This window comes from Tupaia chinensis, unplaced genomic scaffold (genome assembly GCF_000334495.1).
Source record: "Tupaia chinensis unplaced genomic scaffold, TupChi_1.0 Scaffold000605_1, whole genome shotgun sequence".
Lineage (NCBI taxonomy): Eukaryota > Metazoa > Chordata > Mammalia > Scandentia > Tupaiidae > Tupaia > Tupaia belangeri.
The window spans coordinates 2,830,642-2,852,783 of NW_006160123.1; the positions used below are offsets into that span (position 1 = coordinate 2,830,642).

Sequence of the window (22,142 nt, forward strand, 5' to 3'; positions counted from 1 at the left end):
CCATGGTCGACGATGTGGGAATCCAGCGACATAGCCATTACGCTAACTGCTGGTCCCAAAAATGTTTTTTATACTAAAATAAACTTGTACTTTTAAAATTTTGTTTTGGCTACAGGGTATGGACGTTTGTTGGAGAGAGAGAGTGACAGAGAGCAAGGGGAAGCGAGAAATCACATTCTAGAGGGGAGGCCACAACGCAATCCCTCCTCCTTCATTCTACTCTTGGGATTTTGGGCACACATGTACATATGCCTAGTGTGATTCTCTTTTATACTAAAATAAACTTGTACTTTTAAAATTTTGTTTTGGCTACAGGGTATGGACGTTTGTTGGAGAGAGAGAGTGACAGAGAGCAAGGGGAAGCGAGAAATCACATTCTAGAGGGGAGGCCACAACGCAATCCCTCCTCCTTCATTCTACTCTTGGGATTTTGGGCACACATGTACATATGCCTAGTGTGATTCTCAGCCACTAGATCCAGTTTTGAACCACAGAGTCAGTCATGTGGGATCCTGCACCTTAATAACCACACCACCTATTGGCCCTAAATCTGCTTTAATTCCATTTTTCTATGAATTTTTTGAAGTCCCTTACATATGGCGGATTCTAGACTCTTACAGGATATATCATTTGCAAATGTTTTCTTATATTCTTTGGGTTGTCTTTTCTTTCTTTCTTTTTCTATAGGGCATGTGGCCTCGCCAGAAAGACAGAGAGAAGCAGAGACCGAAAGTAAGAAATCACCCTTCAAGGGGATAGCCACGCCATAATCCTTCTCCTCCATTCTCCTCACAGGATCTTGGGCACACATGCACATGTGCCAGCGTGAGTTTTGAGCCACTGGGTCCGGGACTCGAACCACGGTCAACTACATTGGAGTCCAGTGACATAGCCATCACGCCGACTGCTAGTCCCATTTTCACTTTCTTGATAGTGTCCTCTGAAACAAAATTAGTTTTTAATTTTGAGAGATTTTTGCCATAGTATGCATGCATTTGCTAGAGAGACAGAGAAACAGAACATGAGAAATCACCCAGGGAATGGCCATGCCTCAGTCCCTTCTCCTCTGGGGATTTTGGGCGTGCACGTACACAGGTCTGGCATGAGTGTTAAGCTGCTGGGTCTGGAACTCAAATCACAGTGGGAGTCCAGTGACATAATCATTATGCAATCTGTTGATCCCAGTTTTTAATTTTAAAGATAAGAAAACTGGTTGTATTATTAATTTATTCTTTCACAGACTATGCTTTTGATACTAAGAAATTTCTGTTTACCAAAAGATCATAAAGATCTTTTTTATTCCATGGTCGACAGTGGTTCAAATTCTGGCCTGGCAGCTTGAAAAACTTTCCAGGTAGTATTTATATGTAAAATCTTGATAGGATAGAGAAATTGAGAAAGGATTATGATGTGACCACACCCCATTTTGGGGGTGCTATCTCTCTTTCTCTCTCCCTCTGTTTTTCTGGCAAGCACATGCACCCTATGGCAATTCAAAAAAATTAATACCAGAACCTGAGATGGTGTAATGGTTATGCTGCTGGACTCCCACGTATTTGACTGCATTTCGAGTACCAGACCCGGCGGCTTCAAACTCACGCAGGGCGTGTGTGTGTATGTGTCCAAGAGCCTGAGAGGAGGGAACCAGCAGTTAGCGTAATGGCTATGTTGCTGGACTCCCACGTAGTCGACCGTGGTTTGCGTCCCAGACCGGGTGGCTTAGAACTCACGCCAGGCGCGTGTGCGTGTGTGCCCAAGATCCCGAGAGAAGAATGGAGAAGGGATTGCGGCGTGACCATCCCCCCTGGGGGGTGATTTCTCGCTTTCTGTCTCTATGTCTCTCTCTGTCTGTCTGGCGAGCGCACGCGCCCTATAGTGAAAACCTCTCAAAAAATAAAAAGAGCCTGAGAGGAGAACAGAAGAGAAGGGGTTGCAGTGTGGCCACACCCACAGGGGGTGATTTCTTACTTTCTGTCTGTCTCTCTGGTGAGCACATATGCCTTTTAGCAAGAATCATTCAAAAACAAATAAAATAAATAATATTTAGTCTTTTAATCCATGAATGTGGAATGTTTCTCATTATATAGATCTCTAATTTCTCTAAGCAATATTTAAAATTTTTCAATTTGAAAGTCTTATACTTAAGGTTTTTTTTCCAATATTTTGTTTACACTACTGTGAATGAAACTTTAATTCTATTTTTTAATCATTTTCTGTATGTAGAAATATAATGAATTTTTATACATTATATTGTACAGTATAAGGTTGCTTAGCTATTGATAGTTTATTTAGTTCTAGTAGTGTTTTGGGTATGGATTCCTTAGGATTTCTACATACAGCTTCATGTAATCAGCAAATAGGCAGACTTACTACTTTCATTCCACTCTGGATACCTCGTTTTTAAAATATTTATTTATTTAACTTACTTTTTAATTTTTGCTACAGGGCTACACTCATCAGAGAGAGAGAGAAAGAGAAAGTAAGAAAACAAGCCACCAGGTCTAGGACTCAAACCGTGGTTGGCCATGTCCAGCGCCCCAACCACCATGCCACCTGCTGGCCCCCTGGATGCCTTTTTAAAAAATTAACTTTATGTATTTTTTTTTTGTAACACAGAGTGTGTGCAAACTGACCCTTGACAGGGTCTTATTATCCCATGATTACTCTCCCCAGTCCTCCAGAGCTCCTCAGGATCTTGGGTGAGTGTGTCTACATGCGCCCAGTATATCTTAGGTCAACCTGACTAGGATCAGAACCCACAGTTGGCCATGTGGTTTCTAGCTCTACAGTCCAGTATGCTACCAAGGCTGGTCTAGATGTCTTTTATTCCAGTTTGTTTTCTGACTGTACTGGATGGAACCATCACTACACTGTTAAATGTAAATGTTAAGAATGGATATTCTTGCCTTGTTTTGAACCTCAGAGGGGAAAGCATTCAGAATTCCAATAGGCCAGCCTCAAAGTACAGTGCTTCAGGAGCTGGGTCCCATATGGCTGACTGGTTTTAAGCCATGATCTTGACAAACACATGGGCACATGTGTATGCCCAAAATCATGATGGGATGTAAAAATTGAGGAAAAAGGATTGTGATGTGACCACATCTCATTAGAAGGTGCTTTTCCTTTATTTATTTATTCTTTTTTTGGAGAGGTTTTTGCTACAGGGCGCATGCGCTTGCCAGAAAGACAGAGAGACAGACATAGAGAGACAGGAAGTGAGAAATCACCCCCCAGGGGATGGCTACACCGCAATCCCTTCTCTTCCATTCTCCTCTTGGGATCTTGGGCACGCACGCACACGCACCCAGCGTGAGTTTAAGCCACTGGGTCCAGGACTCGAACCACAGTCAACTACGTGGGAGTCCAGCAACATAGCCATTATACTAACTGCTGGTCCCAGAAGGTGCTTTTTCTGATAATCACAAAAGAATTAATGAAAGTTCACCATTAAATATGATGCTACCTGTAGGCTTTTGGTATGATGGTCTCTCCATTATTGAGGGAGCAATTGAAGTCTTCATCCATTATTGAAAGTGAAATTTTGATCCCTGTTATTGTTGAATAGTTTATTTTTCTCTTCAATACTATTGCCCCCCCCCCACCTTATTCATAAAATGTGTGCATGAATGAGAAAGAGAGGGAGGGAGAGAGAGGGAAGCACCTTCTAGAGTCTGGTCACGCTGTAATCCCTCTCCTCCAATTATGTAGCCCACTGGATCTGGGGCATTCATACATGTGCCCAGAATGTTTCAGGCTGATTGGGTTGGGGATTCAAACAAGTCACCATATGGCACCTTGCATCTCTAGAGCACTGCCGTTATTAATTCTATGCCATAAAGGCAGTCCAATGCTGCCTTTTTAAAAAAAAAATCATTGCCATAGGTGTGTATGCTCACCAGGAACAGAGAGAGGGAGAAAGAAGCACTCTGTGCCTCTCCTCCATTTCTCTAACCTATCAGGATGTATGCACACATGCTGGGAGTGTTCTTTAAGCTGCCAAGAGTCAAGATTTAGACCATGGTCAACTATGTGTGGTTCAGTTCCCTATGCATAGTGTTAAATTGTCACACTGGGGGGCTCTCAGTTTTTATTTCATGTATTTTGGGGCTCTGTTGTTAGGTGTGTATGCTCACAATTGTTGTATCTCTCTGATGAGTTGACTTTTTATTTATAAAACGTTCCTCTTAGTTGCTAGTAATTTTTTTTCTTTTTCTTTTCTTTTCTTTTTTATTTTTTAAGTTTTTTGCCATAGGGCATGTGTACCTGCCATGGAGAATAGAGAGACAGAGAGGGAAAAGGAAAAATCACTTCCTAGAGGGGATGGCCATGCCGGAATCCCTTCTGCTCCATTCGCCTCTCGGAATCTTGGCATGCACGCACACATACTCAGCATGATTTTCAAGCCACTGGGTCCAGGACTCAATCACAGTTGGCCATGTGGGAATCCAGCCGCTGGCCCCTCTAGTTGTACCTTTTTGATATTAGCACGGATCAACACTAATTTGGATGGTCTGACTTAACAATTTTTTAACTTAATAATGGGTTTATCAGGGAGTAACACCATCATAAGTCAATCAGCTTTTGGACTTACACTACTCTGATTTTTTTTTTTTTAAACTTAAAATGGATTAAACAGAATACAGCTCCATCATAAGTTGAGGAGCATCTATATAATCATTCAAGTTCTTTTCTGGTTATCATTTACATGTTGTAACTTTTCCATACATTTATTTTCAATCTATTTCTGTCTGGACATAAAGTGTTTCACTGCAGGATAGCATAAAGTTGAATATTGTTTTTTATCTAGTCTGATGGCAACTCATAGTGCCTTTCTCCACTAAGGGAGGTCATTCTTTTGAATCACACAATTTTGGGATATGTGTGAGAGGAGACGGTCTTCGGCCAAACTAACCCTGGCAATCGCTACTGTGACAGGTGAATCCGTCTGTCTCTAACCCAGTAACCTACCTCTCAGCCACTGCTAGCAGCCGTTCTGGCCTAAAGGTGCCCTCGGTGTCAATGTACATGGCCTTTCCTTCACCTCCACCCCGGTCAATAGGAAGCTAGAGAAAATGAAAAGAATAAAGAAAATAAATACTATACTCCTGACATAGCTACCAAGTCCCCCATGACAACTCTGTAATCCCTCCAATCTCTCTAATAAGACAAAAGTAAAAAACACTTTAAAATCAGAGTAGCAGGACTAGAGTGTGGCAGGGTGATTAAGGTGCTAAACTTCCACAAGGCCAACTGTGGTCTAAGTCATAGACCTGGTGGCTTGCCTTCTCATATTTCTTCTCTCTCTTTCTGATATCAAAATTAAATAATAATAGTAAATAAAATAAAATAAATATTTTCCCCCTAAAAATTCCATAATCTTTTTTTTTTTTAAAGAATCCATCCTTTTTTGGGAGGAAGAATTATTTTATTTTAACTTACTTACTTACTTACTTTATTTATTTATTTAAATTTGACCAGAGAGTGACAGAGTGAGAGAGAAAGAGAGAGGGAACGTGAGAAAGCAAGTTGCCAGGTCTGGGACATGAACTGCTGTCAGCCATGTGGGATTCCACCATCCTTAACCAATACGCCAGAAGTTGGCCCCAATATATAATTCTTTAAAAAAATTAAATAATTCTTTTTTTTTTTTTGGAGAGATTTTTGCTATAAGATGCGTGTGCTCACCAGATAGAGACAGAGAGCCAGAAAATGAGAAATCACACTGCAATCCCTTTTCTTCCATTCTCCTCTCGGGATCTTGGGCAAGCACGCACAAGTGCCCGGCGTGAGTTTTAAGCCACCGGGTCCGGGACTCGAACCACGGTCAACTACATGGGAGTCTAGCAACATAGCCATTATGCTAAGTGCTGGTCCCAAAAAATTAAATAATTCTTATTAAGAAAAAAAATCGGAGCACAAGAAGAAAATGGAGAGGGGATTGTGGCCTGGCAGTCCCTCCTGGGAGGCAAGTTCTTACTTTCTTTCCCTCTTTATCTCTATAGAGTACATGTGCCCTATGGCAAAAATATGAAAAACTAATAATATATGGGGCCAAAGGGTAGTGTGGTGGTTAAGGGTCCTAGCTTCTCACATAGTCGACTGAGATTCGAGTCCCAGACCTGAAGGGTTGCTTTCTCATTCTCTCTTTCTCTCTCTCTCACTCTGTCCCTCTCTGGTCTAAATAAATAAATAAATAAATAAATAAATAAATAAAGTTGAATAAAATAATTATAAAAAATAATAATATATGTATTACATAAAAAATAAAAATTCAAACAATATAGGAGTAAAACTTGAAAACTCTTCTTCAGCACTCCTGGAAGTAGCCTTTTACATCATTTTCTATGCAGTCCCATACTTATTTTTGATATATGTGGTTCTGCCCCTGTGACCTTGAGAATATTCTGTAGATAAAGCCCACTTTATGCAATTGTTCTAAAGATTAAATAATTCATGTAAAGTATTTAGCATAGTGGCTGACATACAGAAAGCATCTTGATGACACTATTCTCCCAATCTTCAGGACACTGATTTTACGTATACTCAGTTATGGAAAGCTGTGTTAATTTGGAAAGGTAAAAATTACATATTATTTTTCAGGTTTGCAGATAAAATCTAACATAAACTGGAAGAAAAGACAACAAAAGGTGGTCTTGATAGAGGAAATATTTTGAACCACTGGTCAAGATAACAAAAAGCGGAAGCTGTCTGGGTTTGAAAAGGAGGAAATCTTGACACTCTAGGGGCTGTATCTACAGAAGAGAGATGAACAAGCTTCCTCTGTCTCTCACTTTCTGGGATCTTCAACGCTATCATGAGAGCGAATTCTAATTTTGCCAGAGGGCATGTATACTTGCTAGAAAGAGAAGCGAGGAAAGAGAAAAAAACAAAGCAACTCCCTCTCCTGCCCCAATGGGAATGGTCCTATCACAATTCCCCTCCATTTCCTTCTTTTTCAGCATCTTGGGCATGCATGCACATGTATTCGAAGTGTTTGTTTCAAACTGTCAGATCTGGGACTCAAACAACACAGCCACCTATATGGGATCTAGCTGTCTTAATTATCATGCCACTGCCTGGCCCAAGAGGGGATTCTTTCCCAACTGGTTGGACCTCTTGGGCAGAAGAAAGGTCGTAAGTCACTAGGTATATGCAGGCAGATTAATAGCAGGGTCGTGAACAAGGTCCTACGGTATTCTTGGGATAGGAGTAGCCTATGACAGACTCAGAGGGATGGATGACATGCTCTGTTTTCAGGCCATTTCACCCCTCCCACCTTATTGTCCTAGTGCCACTATACCCATCTCATTACTGGGCTGAGACACCAACAAGGTTAGATTTTTTAAAAATTTAATTAATTAAAAATAATTTGCTCTAAGGTGTGAGCTTGCCATAGACAGAGAAGAGAGAGAGAGAGAGAGAACCCTCCTGGGGGAAACAGTCACATCACAATCTTTCTCCTCCATTCTCCTCTTGGGATTTTGGGTAACATGCACATGCTCCTGGTGTAATTTTCAAGCTGCTGGCTCTGGGACTTGAATCTCAGCCATTTGGGAATCCACCCCTTTAATCATCATGCCACATGCTGGCCCCAGAGTACATGCTTTTAAAAGTTATCTTCTTAAAATTTTTAAATTACACTAAAACTTTTGATAAATATATGGCATCCATTTTAAAACTATAGCTCTCAATTTTATGTTAACTTTACTATTAAACTGAGTCTAACAGTGAAATTTCCCTTCATTAAATTGAGAAAATCTAAATAGTAAATAAGAGCAGATAATGTTAGACTACAGCTATTCAGCCACCTGTGAATGTTATTTTACAGAGAAGCTATGTACACTTGAGAATTTTATTTCAGATTACTGTTGACAGGCATTATCTGACTACTTAATAAACATCCCCAAGCTAGGATTCTATTGTACAATGTTAGAATGTCTGCGGCATATGCTGAGCTGCTATGGCAACGATGTGACTGTTGTGTACTGTACTCTCAATGTTTATTATACATGAATCTCTGCCAAAACATGAAGAAAACACTTCTACCTAAACAGGTCACATATCATAGCAAATGACTCATGTCAGAATCTTTTTTTTGAGAGAGATTTTTAGCTACAGGGCACATGCACTCGCCAGAGACACAGAAAGCGAGAAATCACCCCCCAGAGTAATGGCCATGCCTCAATCCCTTCTCCATTCTCTCAGGATCTTGGGCATGCATGCACACACACCTGGCTGAATTTTAAGCTACCTGGCCCAGGACTTGAACCGCGATCCACCATGTGGGAATCCAGTGATGTATCCATTATGCCATCTGCTGGTCAGGATCTTTTTTTTTTTTTTTCCATTTTTTTTTTTATCTTTTTATTTGTTGGGATTTTAAAAAAGAGGTTTTTGCTATAGGGCACATGCGCTCGCCAGACAGACAGAGAGAGACAGAGAGACAGAAAGCGAGAAATCACCCCACAGGGGGAATGGCCAATCCCTTCTCCTCTGTTCTCCTCTCGGGATCTTGGGCATGCATGCACACACACCTGGCTGAATTTTAAGCTACCTGGCCCAGGACTTGAACCGCGATCCACCATGTGGGAATCCAGTGATTTATCCATTATGCCATCTGCTGGTCAGGATCTTTTTTTTTTTTTTTTCCATTTATTTATTTATCTATTTATTTGTTGGGATTTTCAAGGCACTGGGTCTGGGACATAAACTACAGAGGCCATGCGGGAATCCAGTACCTCAACTACTACGCTGCCTGCTGGTCCCAAATCAGGATCATATTTTAAACAGCCTTATCATTTGTTAGTTATTGAATTTCTAATGGTGCTCAGGCAATAACTATAATGTCCACAGCTTATCACTACTCTTTTAATTGAAAGTTTGCCTACACCCCTACTCTCTCTCTTCCTCAGAATTGTTTATGGGGAGAGTCAATAATGACATATGTCCACTTGATAAATCCTTACTTGGCTGTCTCATAAGACACATGGTAGCGCTCAAAGAAAAGATCAGTCAAGCAATGAAGGAAAGAAGAACAATTAAAATGACATGCGAAGGGCCAGTCGTGCAACTATAAAATATGAGGTCCTGTGAGGTTGACCCATATGAGAAGGTTCTGAGTTCAAGTCCACAGACCTCCCTAAACATAATGGGCCTTGACATGTGAAAGATCCAAGGCTGGCTGCAGCTGCAGCTGGATTGTGGCATCAAGACTTTGCTGGAGGCGGGTCTCTTTGTCTATTTCATGTACAAAATCAATTTTATTCATGAAGAACATGAGTATTTTCTTATCTCAAGAAGTGGCATTCATGGGGCCAGCCAGTGGTGTGGTGGTTACAGCGACTGGATCCCACATGGCGGACTACACAGTTTAAGCCTTGAACCTGGTAGTCTGGAAAATACCCAGAGCACATGTGTAGGTACGTGCATGCACAAAATCCAGAGAGGAGAATGAAGGAGAAGGGACTGCTACATGGCCATCCCTTCCAAGGAAGTGCTTTCTCACTTTTCCTGTCTTTTTGTCTGCTCTCTCCAGGGAACACTCGCACCCTATAGCAAATTAAAAAAAAAAAAGGAAAAAGAAACACTATTCACCACCTCAAGACATTCACTCTGTGGTAAACAATGAAGAATATAGTTTTAAAAAATGAGGTACTGGGACAAGCAGAGGGCATAATGGTTATGTCCCACATGGCTGACTGTAGTTCAAGCCCTGGAACCAGTGGCTTGAAACTCATGCCAGACACATGTACATGCCTGCCCAAAATCCCAAGAGAAAAACAGAGAAGAAGGGACTGTGGTGTGGTCATCCTGCTGGGGTGTAATTTCTCATTTTCTGCCTCTCTCTCTCTCTTTCTTTGTCTCTCCAGAGAACACAAGTACCCTGTGAAAAAAAAAATCTCTCTAAAAGTGAGATTTATTTTTTGGGGGGTGGGTAACTTGAGAAATTGGTCTCAATATATTGGTCTCAGGAGATATAAGTTTTACTAAATGTGTAAGACACAGGGTCCAAAGAAAATCTACATTTTTTAAGGCACACCATCTTTATAACATAGCATTATATCAATGTAGCAAATTTTTCTGATAAAGTACTCTTTAATTTCAGAATAAATTATGAAGGATAATTCTTAAATGGTTCAATAAGAAAAAAACACATGAGAAACATATAGTTGATATATAAATTTATGTAAGAACTCATACCAGGATTAAAAGATACTAGGAAGCCTCCTCTATCATACTGATATAAAGAGGCAAAAGTTTTAGTTGTTTTTGAATTCTTCCAATAATTTGTATATATGGTAGAAATTATCTAGATTAAAATTGGAGGCTGGCAGGTGGTGTGGTGGTTAAGGTGTTGGACTCCCACATGGCCAACCATGGTTCAAGTCTCGGACCATGACTTGCTTTCTCACTTTCCCTAGTGGCTTGCTTTCTCACTTGTCCTCTCCTGTCTCTCTCTCTCTGGTTAAATTAAATACTGATGATAATAAAAAGTAATAATAAATAATTATTAAAAAAATAAAATTACACAACTTTCTGGTCTAGCCATAGTGGCATGGGTGGGAGGGCACCATTGTATAATAGCTGAGGCTACATGGGAGGTCTGGATTCAGTTAAGGAGCCCAACTTAAAGTGGCAGGCTGGGACAGACTACCCCTCTCTCCCCCACACAATATAACCTGATATAAGAAAACATGGGCACAAGGCCAGCAGATGGCGAAATGGTTATGTCACTAGACTCTCAAGTAGTTGACTGTAGTTTGAGTCCCAGGCCTGGCAGCTTAAAACTCACATTGGTCATGTGTACGTGCATGGCTAAGATACTGAAATGAGTATGGATTGCAGTGTGGCCATCCCCCCAGTGGGTGATTTCTTGCTTTCTGTCTCTCTCTCTCTCCAGAGAGCATATATACTCAACAACAAAAATCTCTATTAAAAAAAAAGAAAAGACGGGCACAAATATGGTGGACTTACAAGGCTTGATATGAAGAGCAGTTTAAGTTACTGACTATAGGTCACTAAGACTGAAAGTTGAAGAGGAACATAAAGATATGGGGAAAGTGAACAAAGTTATGAGATCTAACAGAGTAAAAAAAAGAACACTTAGGGAGCCAGCAGGTGGCGTGGTGGATAAGGCGCTGGACACTCCCACATGGCTGACCACGGTTCGAGTCCCAGACCTGGTGGCTTGCTTGCTCACTTTTTCTTTCTGTCTCTGTTTCTCTGTCTCTCTGGTCAAATTAGGATAAATGAATGAATAAATAAAATGAAAATTAAATGAAAAAAAAATTAGATATGCCAACCAGTAATGAATGTAAAGTTTGTCATCTTGAATTTAAAGTAAAGCCTGTCAATTTTATGGTATGATTTTTCTCCAATATTGTCAGATATTTGGGTAAAGGCACTGAGAAGACAGGGGACATCTAAGGTTGGTATCCCTGCAAATATGAACATAAATTGAGAGTATTTGTAAGGTTATTACTTTAATCTAGACTAACAAAGAACAGAGCAGGTAAAGCCAGGAAAGGCCTAGTGGATAAGAAAATATTTGAAATGATCTGCTAGTTTATAGGATGAGGAAGAATTCTGCAATAAGAGTCTTTCTTCTAACTAGCTATACAATTCTCAAGGAGAAAGGAAGTACCTTTTATGTCCATCTTAACATATGCTTGCAAATAGTAGGAAACCATAACTGGGTCATCAGAAAAGTCATGAGGCATTTCGCACAGCAAAACAGAAAAATACCTCATGACTTTCCCAAAGACCCAGTGATTCTTGCCAATTTGCTTAGCTAGAACCCCACTGCTCACCTGGCATGTTACAGCTAGTGTATGACAGATCTGGGTTTTCCCAGTTCGGAATTCTCCAAACATTTCTGTGATAGATCCAGTCTCAATCCCACCTAAAAGAGCAATAAGAAACTCCTCTTAGCACAACACAAATGTTTAGAAACTATAACCATAGAAACTATAACCATAGAGATATTTATGTAATTAGGAAATACAACTTCCAACAAGTAATAATTTCTTTAAAAACAATTACAGATTTTAGAAAGTTGTAAAGAAATGTACAAGTAGGTTCTATGTACTCTTCACTTAGCTTTCCCAAATGTTAACATCTTGCATTACTTCAGTGCACCATTAATATCGGAAAACTGATGCTGGTTCAATCCAAACTTTGTTCAGATTTCTCCAGTTATCTACACGTGCATGTGGATATATTGTTATATACAATTTTATCTTGTGTAGCTTCATGTAACTACTGCCACAAACAAGACACAGAACTGTACAATCACACATCAACAAGCAGCCATTAAAAAAATATGTATTTGGACCAGCAGTTGGCATAATGGCTATATCGCTGGATTCCCATGTAGTCGACTGTGGTTTGAGTCCCAGACCTGGTGGCTTAAACTCATGCCAGCTGCATTTGTGTGTGTGTGTGCCCAAGATCCCAAGAGGAGAATGGAGGAGAAGGGACTGCAGCGTGGCCATCACCCCTGGGGGTGATTTCTAGCTTTCTGTCTCTCTGTCTCTCTTTGTCTTTCTGGCGAGTACACACGCCCTATAGCAAAAACCTCTCAAAAAAAAAAGAGGACCAGCAGTTAGCGTAATGGCTATGTTATAAAGGTTATAAAATGCAAAGCCCCTCCCATGTAGTTGACTGTGGTTCACGTCCCAGACCCGGTGGCTTAAAAACTCATGCCGGGCGCATGTGTGTGCGTGCCCAAGAATCCGAGAGAAGAACAGAGTAGAAGGGATTGCGGCGTGGCCATCCCTCCTGGGGGGGTGATTTCTCGCTTTCTGCCTGTCTGTCTGGCGAGTGCACGCGCCCTATAGCAAAAATCTCTCCAAAAAAAAAAAAAAAGTATTTAACTAATATCACCTAATATTTGTTAAATGTTTCTTTTGTACCTGGAATTGTGCTATGCATTTATATGTATTATTCATTTAATTCCAACTACCTATCCTCATTACGAAGATAATAAACTAGGGCTGAAAGACATTAAAAAAATACATATATATATATAATCAGACTATTACATTTAACAATGAACAGCCTGAGTGAAAAAAAAATCTGCATTAAAACCCTTTGTTGAAATGCTTTATACTTTCCACAGAACAGAAACGAAACCTGTTATATAATTAGTCACATATACAGTCCTCATATTTTTGCCCATACACATGAGTACTATCTAAAACATGTCTTCTTTGTAGCAGCTAGGACTTGCCACCACTGTGCTTGGCTGAGTTCACAAATCTGCTGTAACCTGTAGCTTCTCTGTCACTTCTCTGGCTCTCTTCTCCTGCTAAGCGTTGTTTCCTGGCAGTTAATTAAACCTTCTGCCACTGCCATAGCTACTGCTGCTGCACGAAACGACACAGCCACTTTGATTTCGTGGTTTGGCAAAGTGTTGGCCTCCACTGTCATAATGACCAGAGCTTCTGCCTCCAAAGTTTCAACCCTTCGTGAGTCCAAAATTTGAAGACTGATAGTTATAATTGCCAAAATCATTGTAGCTTCTACCACCTTCAAAATTGCTTTCATCATTACCAAATCTGTTATAGCTATCCCCAATTCTACCATATCCACCACCACCACGGCTGCCACCAAAGCCATCACAACCACTGAAGTTTCTTCCATTACCAGTTGTCTTTACCACCAAAACCACTTCCTTGACCACCACTGAAGTTCCCAGAACCACTTCGACCTCTTGGGCTAGATGAAGCACTAGCCATTTCTTGTTTGGATAGGGCTTCCCTTACTTCACATTGTGGCCATTCACAGTATGGTATTTCTGAATGACAGTCTTATCCACAGAGTCATGATCAACAAAGGTTATAAAATGCAAAGCCCCTCTTCTTGCCACTGCCTCAGTCAGTCATGATTTTAATCACTTCAATTTTCCCATATTGTTCAAAAGAATCTCTTAGGTGATGTCCTTTAGTGTCCTATTTTTTTTTTGGAGAGGTTTTTGCGATAGGGTACATGCGCTCGCCAGAGAGAGAGAGAGACAGGGAGACAGAAGGTGAAAAATCACCCCCCTGGGCAGATGGCACGCCACAATCCCTTCTCCTCCATTCTCCTCTTGAGATCTTGGGCATGCATGCACACGCACCTGGCATGAGTTTAAGCCACTGGGTCTGGGACTCGAACCATGGTTGATTACATGGGAATCCAGCGACATAGCCATTATGCCAACTGCCGGTCCCAGAAAGAAAGAGGGAAAGTGAGAGAGCAAGCCACCAGGTCTAGGACTTGAACCATGGTCAGCCATGTGGGAATGTCCAGCACCTTAACCACCACGACACCCACTGGCCCCCCAGTGTCTTCTTTAATGGCACCAACAAAGATCTTTTTCACAGTTGGTGGGCACCTGGTGTTTGAGAATTTTCTTTTGAGACACCCTTCTTTGGTTCTACAACTCTTTCATCCACCCATGTGGCCTTGCATTCATGGCTACATCCATAGCCCGTGGAGTGCTCAGTGTTTGGATCTTGCACTACCACATAGTCGTTGCTCAAAATGGCTCCTCAAGCTCTCATCAGTTGTTTCAAAGTTCAGCCCTCTGAAAAAGAGTTTCTGCACCTGCCCCGGCTCTTTGGGAGACTCCAACTTAACATGATGGCAGTGGAAAGAGAAACTTTAACATGCTTCTCTGGCAGTGTCCAGAGAAAGAAAGGAGCAAGCTAATGAACGTATCTCAACATTAAATATTTATCATGACACAGAAGGAAATGTTGGGAAGGGAAAACACAAGAGGGTAACACTTTTATTTTCTATCTACTCTTTTAAAATTTTTAATTATGTATTTTTAAAAAGAATTATTTTCATTTAACTTTATTTATTTGTTTGTTTGTTTATTTAAATTAGATTTAATTTAACCAGAGAGAGAGAGATAGAGTGAGACAGCGAGCAAGAGAAAGTGAAAAAGCAAGCTGGCAGGTCCAGGACTTGAACTGCGGTCAGCCATGTGGAGTCCAGCACCTTAACCACACCACCTACTGGTCCTAACAATTCTTTAAAAATATAAAAAATAGGGGGACCACCAGGTGGTGTGGTGGTTAAGGGCACTGGATTCCCACATGGCCGATCGCAGTTCAAGTCCTGGACATAGTGGTTTGCTTTTTCACTCTCTCTCCCTCTCTTTTGCTGGTCAAACTGAAGAACAATAATAATAAATAAAATTGAATAAGTCTTTAAAAAAATTATTTATTGGGGCAGGTAGCATAGTGGTTAAGGTGCTGAACACCCACATGGCTGACCGCAGTTCAAGTCCTGGACCTGGAGGCTTGAAACTCATGCTGAGCTTGTGTGCATGAGTACCCAAGATCCTGAGAAGAGAATGGAGGAGAGGAGACTATGGCATGGCCATCACTCCTGGAGGGTAAATTTTTACTTTCTGTCACTCTGGTGACTGAACACTCCCTATAGCAAAATTGTCTCTTTAAAAAAAAAATAAAAGCGTTATTGTGGTGGCGTGGTGGTCAAGGCACTGGACATTCCCAAAAGGTCAACCAGGTTTGAGTCCTGGACCTGGTGGCTTGACTTGCTTTCTCACTTTCCTTCTCTCTGTGTGTCTGTCTTTCTCTGGTCAAATTAAGATAAATGGATGAATAAATAAAATTAAATAAATAATTCTATTTTTCAAAAAGGCATTATTTTAAATTTTTTCTTTCATGTGTGTGTGTGTGTGTGTGTGTGTGTGTGTGTGTGTGTGTGTATGTGTCTCTTAACATTTCTTTTTTTGGAGAGGGTTTTGTTACAGGGTATGTGTGCTCGCCAGAAAGACAGAGAGAAAGAGAGAGAGAAAATGAGAAATCACTCCCCGAGGAGGGATGGCCAGGCCGCAATCCCTTCTCCTTCATTCTCCTCTCGGGATCTTGGGCACGCATGCACATGTGTCTGGCATGAGTTTAAGCCACCAGGTCCAGGACTTGAACCGTAGTTGACTACATGGGAGTACAGTGACATAGCCATTACACCAATTGCTGGTCCCTAATTTTTTTTTTTTTTAAGAAAGATTTTTTTTTATAGGGCATGTGCAATCACTGGAGAGAGACATAGAAAGACAGAAAGCAAGAAATCACCCCTGGGGGGATGGCTACGCAGCAATCCCTTCTCTTCCAGGATCTTGAGTACATGCACACATACACCCAGTGTGAGTTTTTTGTTGTTGCTGTTTGTTTTCTAAGAGAGAGATTTTTTGCTATAGGGTGCATGCACTTGCTGGAAAGACAGAGACAGAGAGACAGAAAGCAAGAAATCACTCCCCAGGGGGTTGGCCACACTGTAATCTCCTTTCCTCCATTTTCCTCTCAGGATTTTGGGCACATACAGACAAGCACCCATTGTGAGTTTTACGTTGCCAAGTTTAGGACCTGAACCGAGGCTGACTACATGGGAGTCCAATGACGTAACCATGGTCTCCCAGCATGAGTTTTTAAGTCGCCAGGTCTGGGACTTCAACCACAGACTCAAACAAGGTAACCAATATGCCATCTTCTGGTCCCCCGATCTTTTTTTCCTAAAGAGATTTTTTTTGCTATAGGGTGTGTGCACTTGCCAGAGAGGCATGGTGAGAGAGAAAGTGAGAAATTATACCCCCTGCCCCAAGTGGGGGTGGCCAGGATGCACTCCCTTCTCCATTCTCCTCCCAGGATCTTGGAGACGTATGCACATGCTCCTGGTGTGAGTTTCAAGCCACCAGGTCCAGGACTCCAACTGTGGTTAGCCATGTGGGAGTCCAGCGATGTAACCACTATGCCACCTGTTTGTTGGGTCCCTTAACTGCTAGGCCATGAGCCAGCTCTCAAATTTTCTATCTGTAATAATCACATATGCTGTCTATACCCCCTAAAAAGAGAACATTTGAATAAATATTTTGGGAAGCAGCAAGAACCAAATCTAATTTTATAGCTATTAGAACAGTTATGCTTTCAAAAGTTCAAAAACTTTACAAATGTCCATAAAGTACTAAAGATTAGTGTGTGCTACATAATGAGTAGTATTCAAATATGGAGAGTTTTTTTTTTTGGGGGGGGAGAGGTTTTTCGCTATAGGGCGCATGTGCTCGCTAGCAGAGAGAGACATAGAGACAGAAAGGGAGAAATCACCCTCCAGGGGGGATGGTCACGCCGCAATCCCTTCTTCTCCATTCTCCTCTCGGGATCCTGGGCATGCACGCACATACGCCCGACGTGAGTTTTAAGCCACCGGGTCCAGGACGTGAACCGCAGTCGACTACAAGGGAGTCCAGCGACAGCCATTACACTAACTGCTGGTTCCCTCAAATATGGAGAGTTTTAACCGGTCATCAAATTTTCAACCTTGTAATAGAGGTTAATAATAGTTATTTTCTTAGGAAGAGAGAACATTCTCTCTGAATGCAATCTTAAATAAAGATTAATTTAATTTAGATCATTGTATTAATAGTATTTAAAAGTCAGGGCCCATCCTCCAACAGTCTTACTTCTTCAGGGTAGATGGACACTTTCCTTATCACGTAATTACATCCAGTGTGTAAATCACGCTCAAGTATTTTAGCTTTGTTTTATGACCTAAATGCCTTGCTAATTGAGTTTATAATATAGGATAAGGGATTACTGTACCTTGAAGTAGTTTGTCAAGCTCTTTGGATCCAGTAGTAATCTGTATGATCTCTGATCGCCTTTGGTGGAATTCAGTTGCAGTGGTGAAACCCATTGGAACTAATTTAGCTGCCTCAGCCTGAGAAAAATAAATGTAAAATCAACACATACAATGGGAAGAGAGCACCTAACAAAATTCCCAGAATGATTTATCTTTAAAAAGTAATCAAAGGATAATCTAATTCAGAAACCTGAGGGGCTAGACAATAATATGGCAGTAACCTAATATTCTAAAAGGCTGACCCACACAGGAAAGTTTTCAGTTTGTGTCTCAAGATCTCCCTAAACATGCTAGGGGTACAATGCTGTATGAAGACCCTATTGGGGATGACTATCTCTCTGTCTCTCTTGTTTGTGGAAGAAATAAACTTAAACTCCACGAAGATCGACTTCTCTCTCTCTCTTTTTTTTTTAAGGGGCTTTTGCTATAGGGCATGTGCACTAGCCAGAGAGACACACACACAAAGCAAGAAATTAACCCCCAGGGGGGATGGCCACGCCACAATCCCTTTTCCTCCAGGGATCCTGGGCATATATGCACACAAACATGGCCTGAGTTCTAAGCCATCAGTCCGGGAATTGAACCACAGTTGACTATGTGGGAGTACACCATCTACTGGTCCCAAAGACCAATTTTTTACAAATTACCAATCCGAATAACTTTAAAAAAGAGAGAGAAACTACTGAGTCACCGGGAAAGTCATGATGTATTTTTGCATAGAAAAACATCGAGGGAACCAGCAGTTAGCATAATGGCTATGTTGCTGGACTCCCACCTAGTCGACCGCGGTTCGCATCCTGGACCCAGTGGCTTAAAACTCACGCCGGGCGCGTGTGCATGTGTGCGTGCGTGCCCAAGATCCCGAGAGGAGAATGGAGGAGAAGGGATTGTGGCGTGACCATCCCCTCTGGGGGGTGATTTCTCGCTTTCTGTCTCTATGTCTCTCTCTGTCTGGCGAGCGCACGCGCCCTATAGCGAAAAAAAAAAAATAACCTCTCAAAAAAAAAAGAAAAAGATCGAAAATTATGTCATGACTTTCCTGATTATCTAGGGCTGGCTGAGGCTTGGGGTGAACTGCATTATCAATACCTGGTAGGGAGGCATCTGTCTCTCTTTCTCCTTTCTCTCTCTCTCTCTCCCCGTCATGGAATAAAAAAGAAATGAACTAAAAATATTTTTTCAAAGATTAAAAAAATGTGTTTACAATGATGTTAAAATTAAACAGTGTACACCTAAATAACCAACAAGTTGAAGATGAAATCACACAGGAAATTTAAAAATACTTTGAGATTATTGAAAATGAATATATACATACTGAAACATGGGATATAGCAAAGCAGTGCCTAGAGAAGGATTTATAGTTGCAGATATCTCTATTAGAAAAGAAGATCTCAGGGGGGTGGGGTGGGGCTGGGGGGTTCCATGGTGATTAAGAGCGCTGGACTCCCATATGGTCATCCGCAGTTTGAGTCCTAGACCTGGAGGCTTACGTTCTCACTTTTTCTTTCTCTTTCTCTCATTCTGACCTTCTCTAGTCAAATTAAAATAAAGTAATAAATAAAGTTAAATAAAATAATATTATTTTTAAAATAATAAAAACAGGGGCCAGGGGACCAGTAGTTGGTATAATGGCTATGTCGCTGGGCTCCCATATAGTCGACTGCTGTTCGAGTCCCAGACCTGGTGATTTAAACTCACTCCAGGCGTGTGTGCATGCATGCCCAAGATCCCAAGAGGAGAATGGAGGAGAAGGGATTGCGGCGTGGCCATCCCCCCTGGGGAGTGATTTCTCGTTTTCTCTCTCTCTTGTCTCTCTCTGGCTTTCTGGTGAACACACACACCCTATAGCAAAAATCTCTCCAAAAAAAAAAGAAAAAGAGAAAGAAAGAGAGAGAGAGAGAGAGAGAGAGAGACTAATGGCTATATCACTGGACTCCTATGTAGTTGACCACAGTTTGAGTCCTGGACCTGGTGGCTTAAACTCATGCTGGGTGCATGTACGTGTGTGCCCAAGATCCCAAGAGGAGAATGGAGAAGGGATTAAGGCGTGGCCATGGGGGGGGGGAGGGTGATTTTTTGCTTTCTGTCTCTGTCTCTCTTTCTGGTGAGCGCACACGCCCTATAGCAAAAACCTCTTCAAAAAAAAAAAAAACAAACAAATAACAAAAATAGTTCTTAAAAAATTATAATAGTAGGGGCTGGCAGTTGTTGGTTGTTAAGGGTCCTGGACTCCCACATGGCCAACCATGGTTCAAGTCCCGGACTAATGGCTGGCTTTCTCACTTTCTCCCTCTCTGGTCAAATTACAGTAAATAAATAAATAAAGTTAAATAAAATAATTGGAAAAAAAAAAAAAGAAAAGAAAGCAAAGAAGATCTCTAGGGACCAGCAGATGGCATAATGGTAACATCGGTGGACTCCCACATGGGTGACTGCAGTTCAAATCCTGGACCTGGAAGATTGAAACTCACATTGGGTGCATGTGCATGCGTGCCCAAAATCCATAGAGAATGGAGGAGAAGGGGCTGGGGCACAGCCATCTCCCCAGGGGTGATTCTGGCTTTCTGTCTCTCTGGCAAGAGCATGTGCCCTATAGCATGTGCATGCCCAAAACCCTGACAGTGGAAAGGAGGAGAAAAGATTGTAGCATGGCCATCTCCCCATGGGGGTGATTTCTCACTTTCTTTCTTTCTCTTTCTGTCTCTATGGTGAGTACATGTGCCCTACAGCAAAAATCTCTGTATGTATGTATATATATATCTTTTAAAAGCTTAATTGCAATGTTTACATTAAAATTTTGTAAGTTTAATTCATTGTAGAACCAAATGGTATGCTAGAAATACAATCATTTCTCTAAGATTCCGAAACTACCGGTGCTTTCACACGTTTCTGCATGTTGAATTCAAATGAATTTTCTTACATATGCCACCAGTTTCAAATCATACCCTATCTTACTTTGCTTTATACTTGTACAATGTCTTTTTCTCTAGCATCCCCTGATTTTATCACTTGTCAAGTTTTCCTAACTTCTCAATCTTTCTACCTATTCCACTATATCCGTTTTTCCATCTAAAAATCCTCTTTCCTTCTCCAAACTGGGCCAGTCCGTTTTTCAAAAAAAATCCTCTTTCCTTCTCCAAACTGGGCCATAGCTTTTTAGGATACGTATTTTCCTGGGCCTTCCTTCACTATGTACCTCGAGTTAAAGCCACTCTGACCAAGACCTGATGTTTCCTGGTCTCATTTAGGTGATAATAAATTATATCTTCAAGTAATTTCCTAAGAATAATAGATGAATAGAAAGTGTTGTGAATTCTTGCTATCCTGACAATGTTTCATTCTGCTTAATATTTTACTAATAATATTGTTACAGGGCCAGCTGGTGACACAATGGTTAAGGCAGCTGCATCCTACTGGCCAACTGCAGTTCAAGTCCTGGACCTGGCAGCTTGTAAGACATGCGGGGCATGTGTACATGCTTGCCCAGAGCTCCTAAAGGAGGCAGAAATGGAGAAGAAATTGTGGCACGACAATCCCCCATATGGGGTGCTTTCTTAGTTTCTTTCTCTCTCTTGTCTCTAGTGTATACCCACTCTGGCAAGATTTTTTAAACTGCATACTGCTACAAATAGAATTATAGAGTTAAAATATTTTCCCTCAGAACTTTAATGGCATTGCTCTACTAGCTTCTACCATCCAGGTATCTGATGGGACTAATTTTCGTTCCTCTAGAAATCACTTCTTTTGCTCTCTGAATCTTTCAGAATCTTCTCTTTACGACTGGCATACTGAAACTTTAAAACTGAGGTGCCTAGGGGCCAGCAGGTGGCGTGGTGGTTACGGCGCTGGACTCCCACATGGCTGACTATAGTTTGAATCTCAAACCAGGAGGCTTGCTTTCTTACTTTTTCTCTCTCTAGTCAAATTAAAAAATAATAATAGGCCCTCTTTAAGAGACACCTGCGATCTAGCCATTTTGGGGGAAACGGAGAAATGAAGAGGTCCCACTGATAATTCGGCCTCCAGCATACAAAACTCGTGTGGAGAGGCGGAAGGGAACAGAACAGGCCCTCTTCAAGAGAGCTCCATGGCTCCTGCGATCTAGTGCCGTGCGGTTTTCTAATTTTTGGGTTTTATTAAATTTTTTTGAATGTTAATTTTTTTTTTTAGTTTTATTTAAAAGTTTTTCTCTTCATTTTTTTTCCTCTTTTTCTTTGTTTCTTGTCTGTTTTTTTGCTCTTATTGCTATTGTTTCCCTCTCTGTTTCCTTTTCTACACACTCAACTCTCAGATCAAACTTCTAAGTTTGGGAAGAAACCGATCATACACCACATGACTAGAAATCGCTGCAGGACCACAAGAAATATGGGGAAGCAGGAAAATACCTCTCCTCCAAGGGAAAAGGATAACTCCTCTTCATCCACACACAGTTCAATGGAAATCATGGAAATGTCTGATAAAGAATTCAGAACATTCATAATGGCAAAGCT

The 22,142-nt window shown here is 41.2% G+C and overlaps 1 protein-coding gene across 4 annotated transcripts in view; it reads right to left on the minus strand.

Annotated features, from left to right (window-relative positions):
* The window catches only part of RAD51 (RAD51 recombinase), a 68,478-nt gene that overhangs the window by 24,708 nt on the left and 21,628 nt on the right, over positions 1-22,142 (minus strand). For all 4 annotated transcript variants that reach the window (XM_006158690.3, XM_006158691.2, XM_006158689.3 and 1 more), the window contains exons 4-6: positions 17,613-17,730; positions 11,811-11,902; positions 4,969-5,063 (exon numbers count right to left, since the gene is read on the minus strand). In XM_006158690.3, coding sequence (XP_006158752.1) covers positions 4,969-5,063; positions 11,811-11,902; positions 17,613-17,730 — 305 coding nt within the window. The remainder of the gene's footprint in view (positions 1-4,968; positions 5,064-11,810; positions 11,903-17,612; positions 17,731-22,142) is intronic.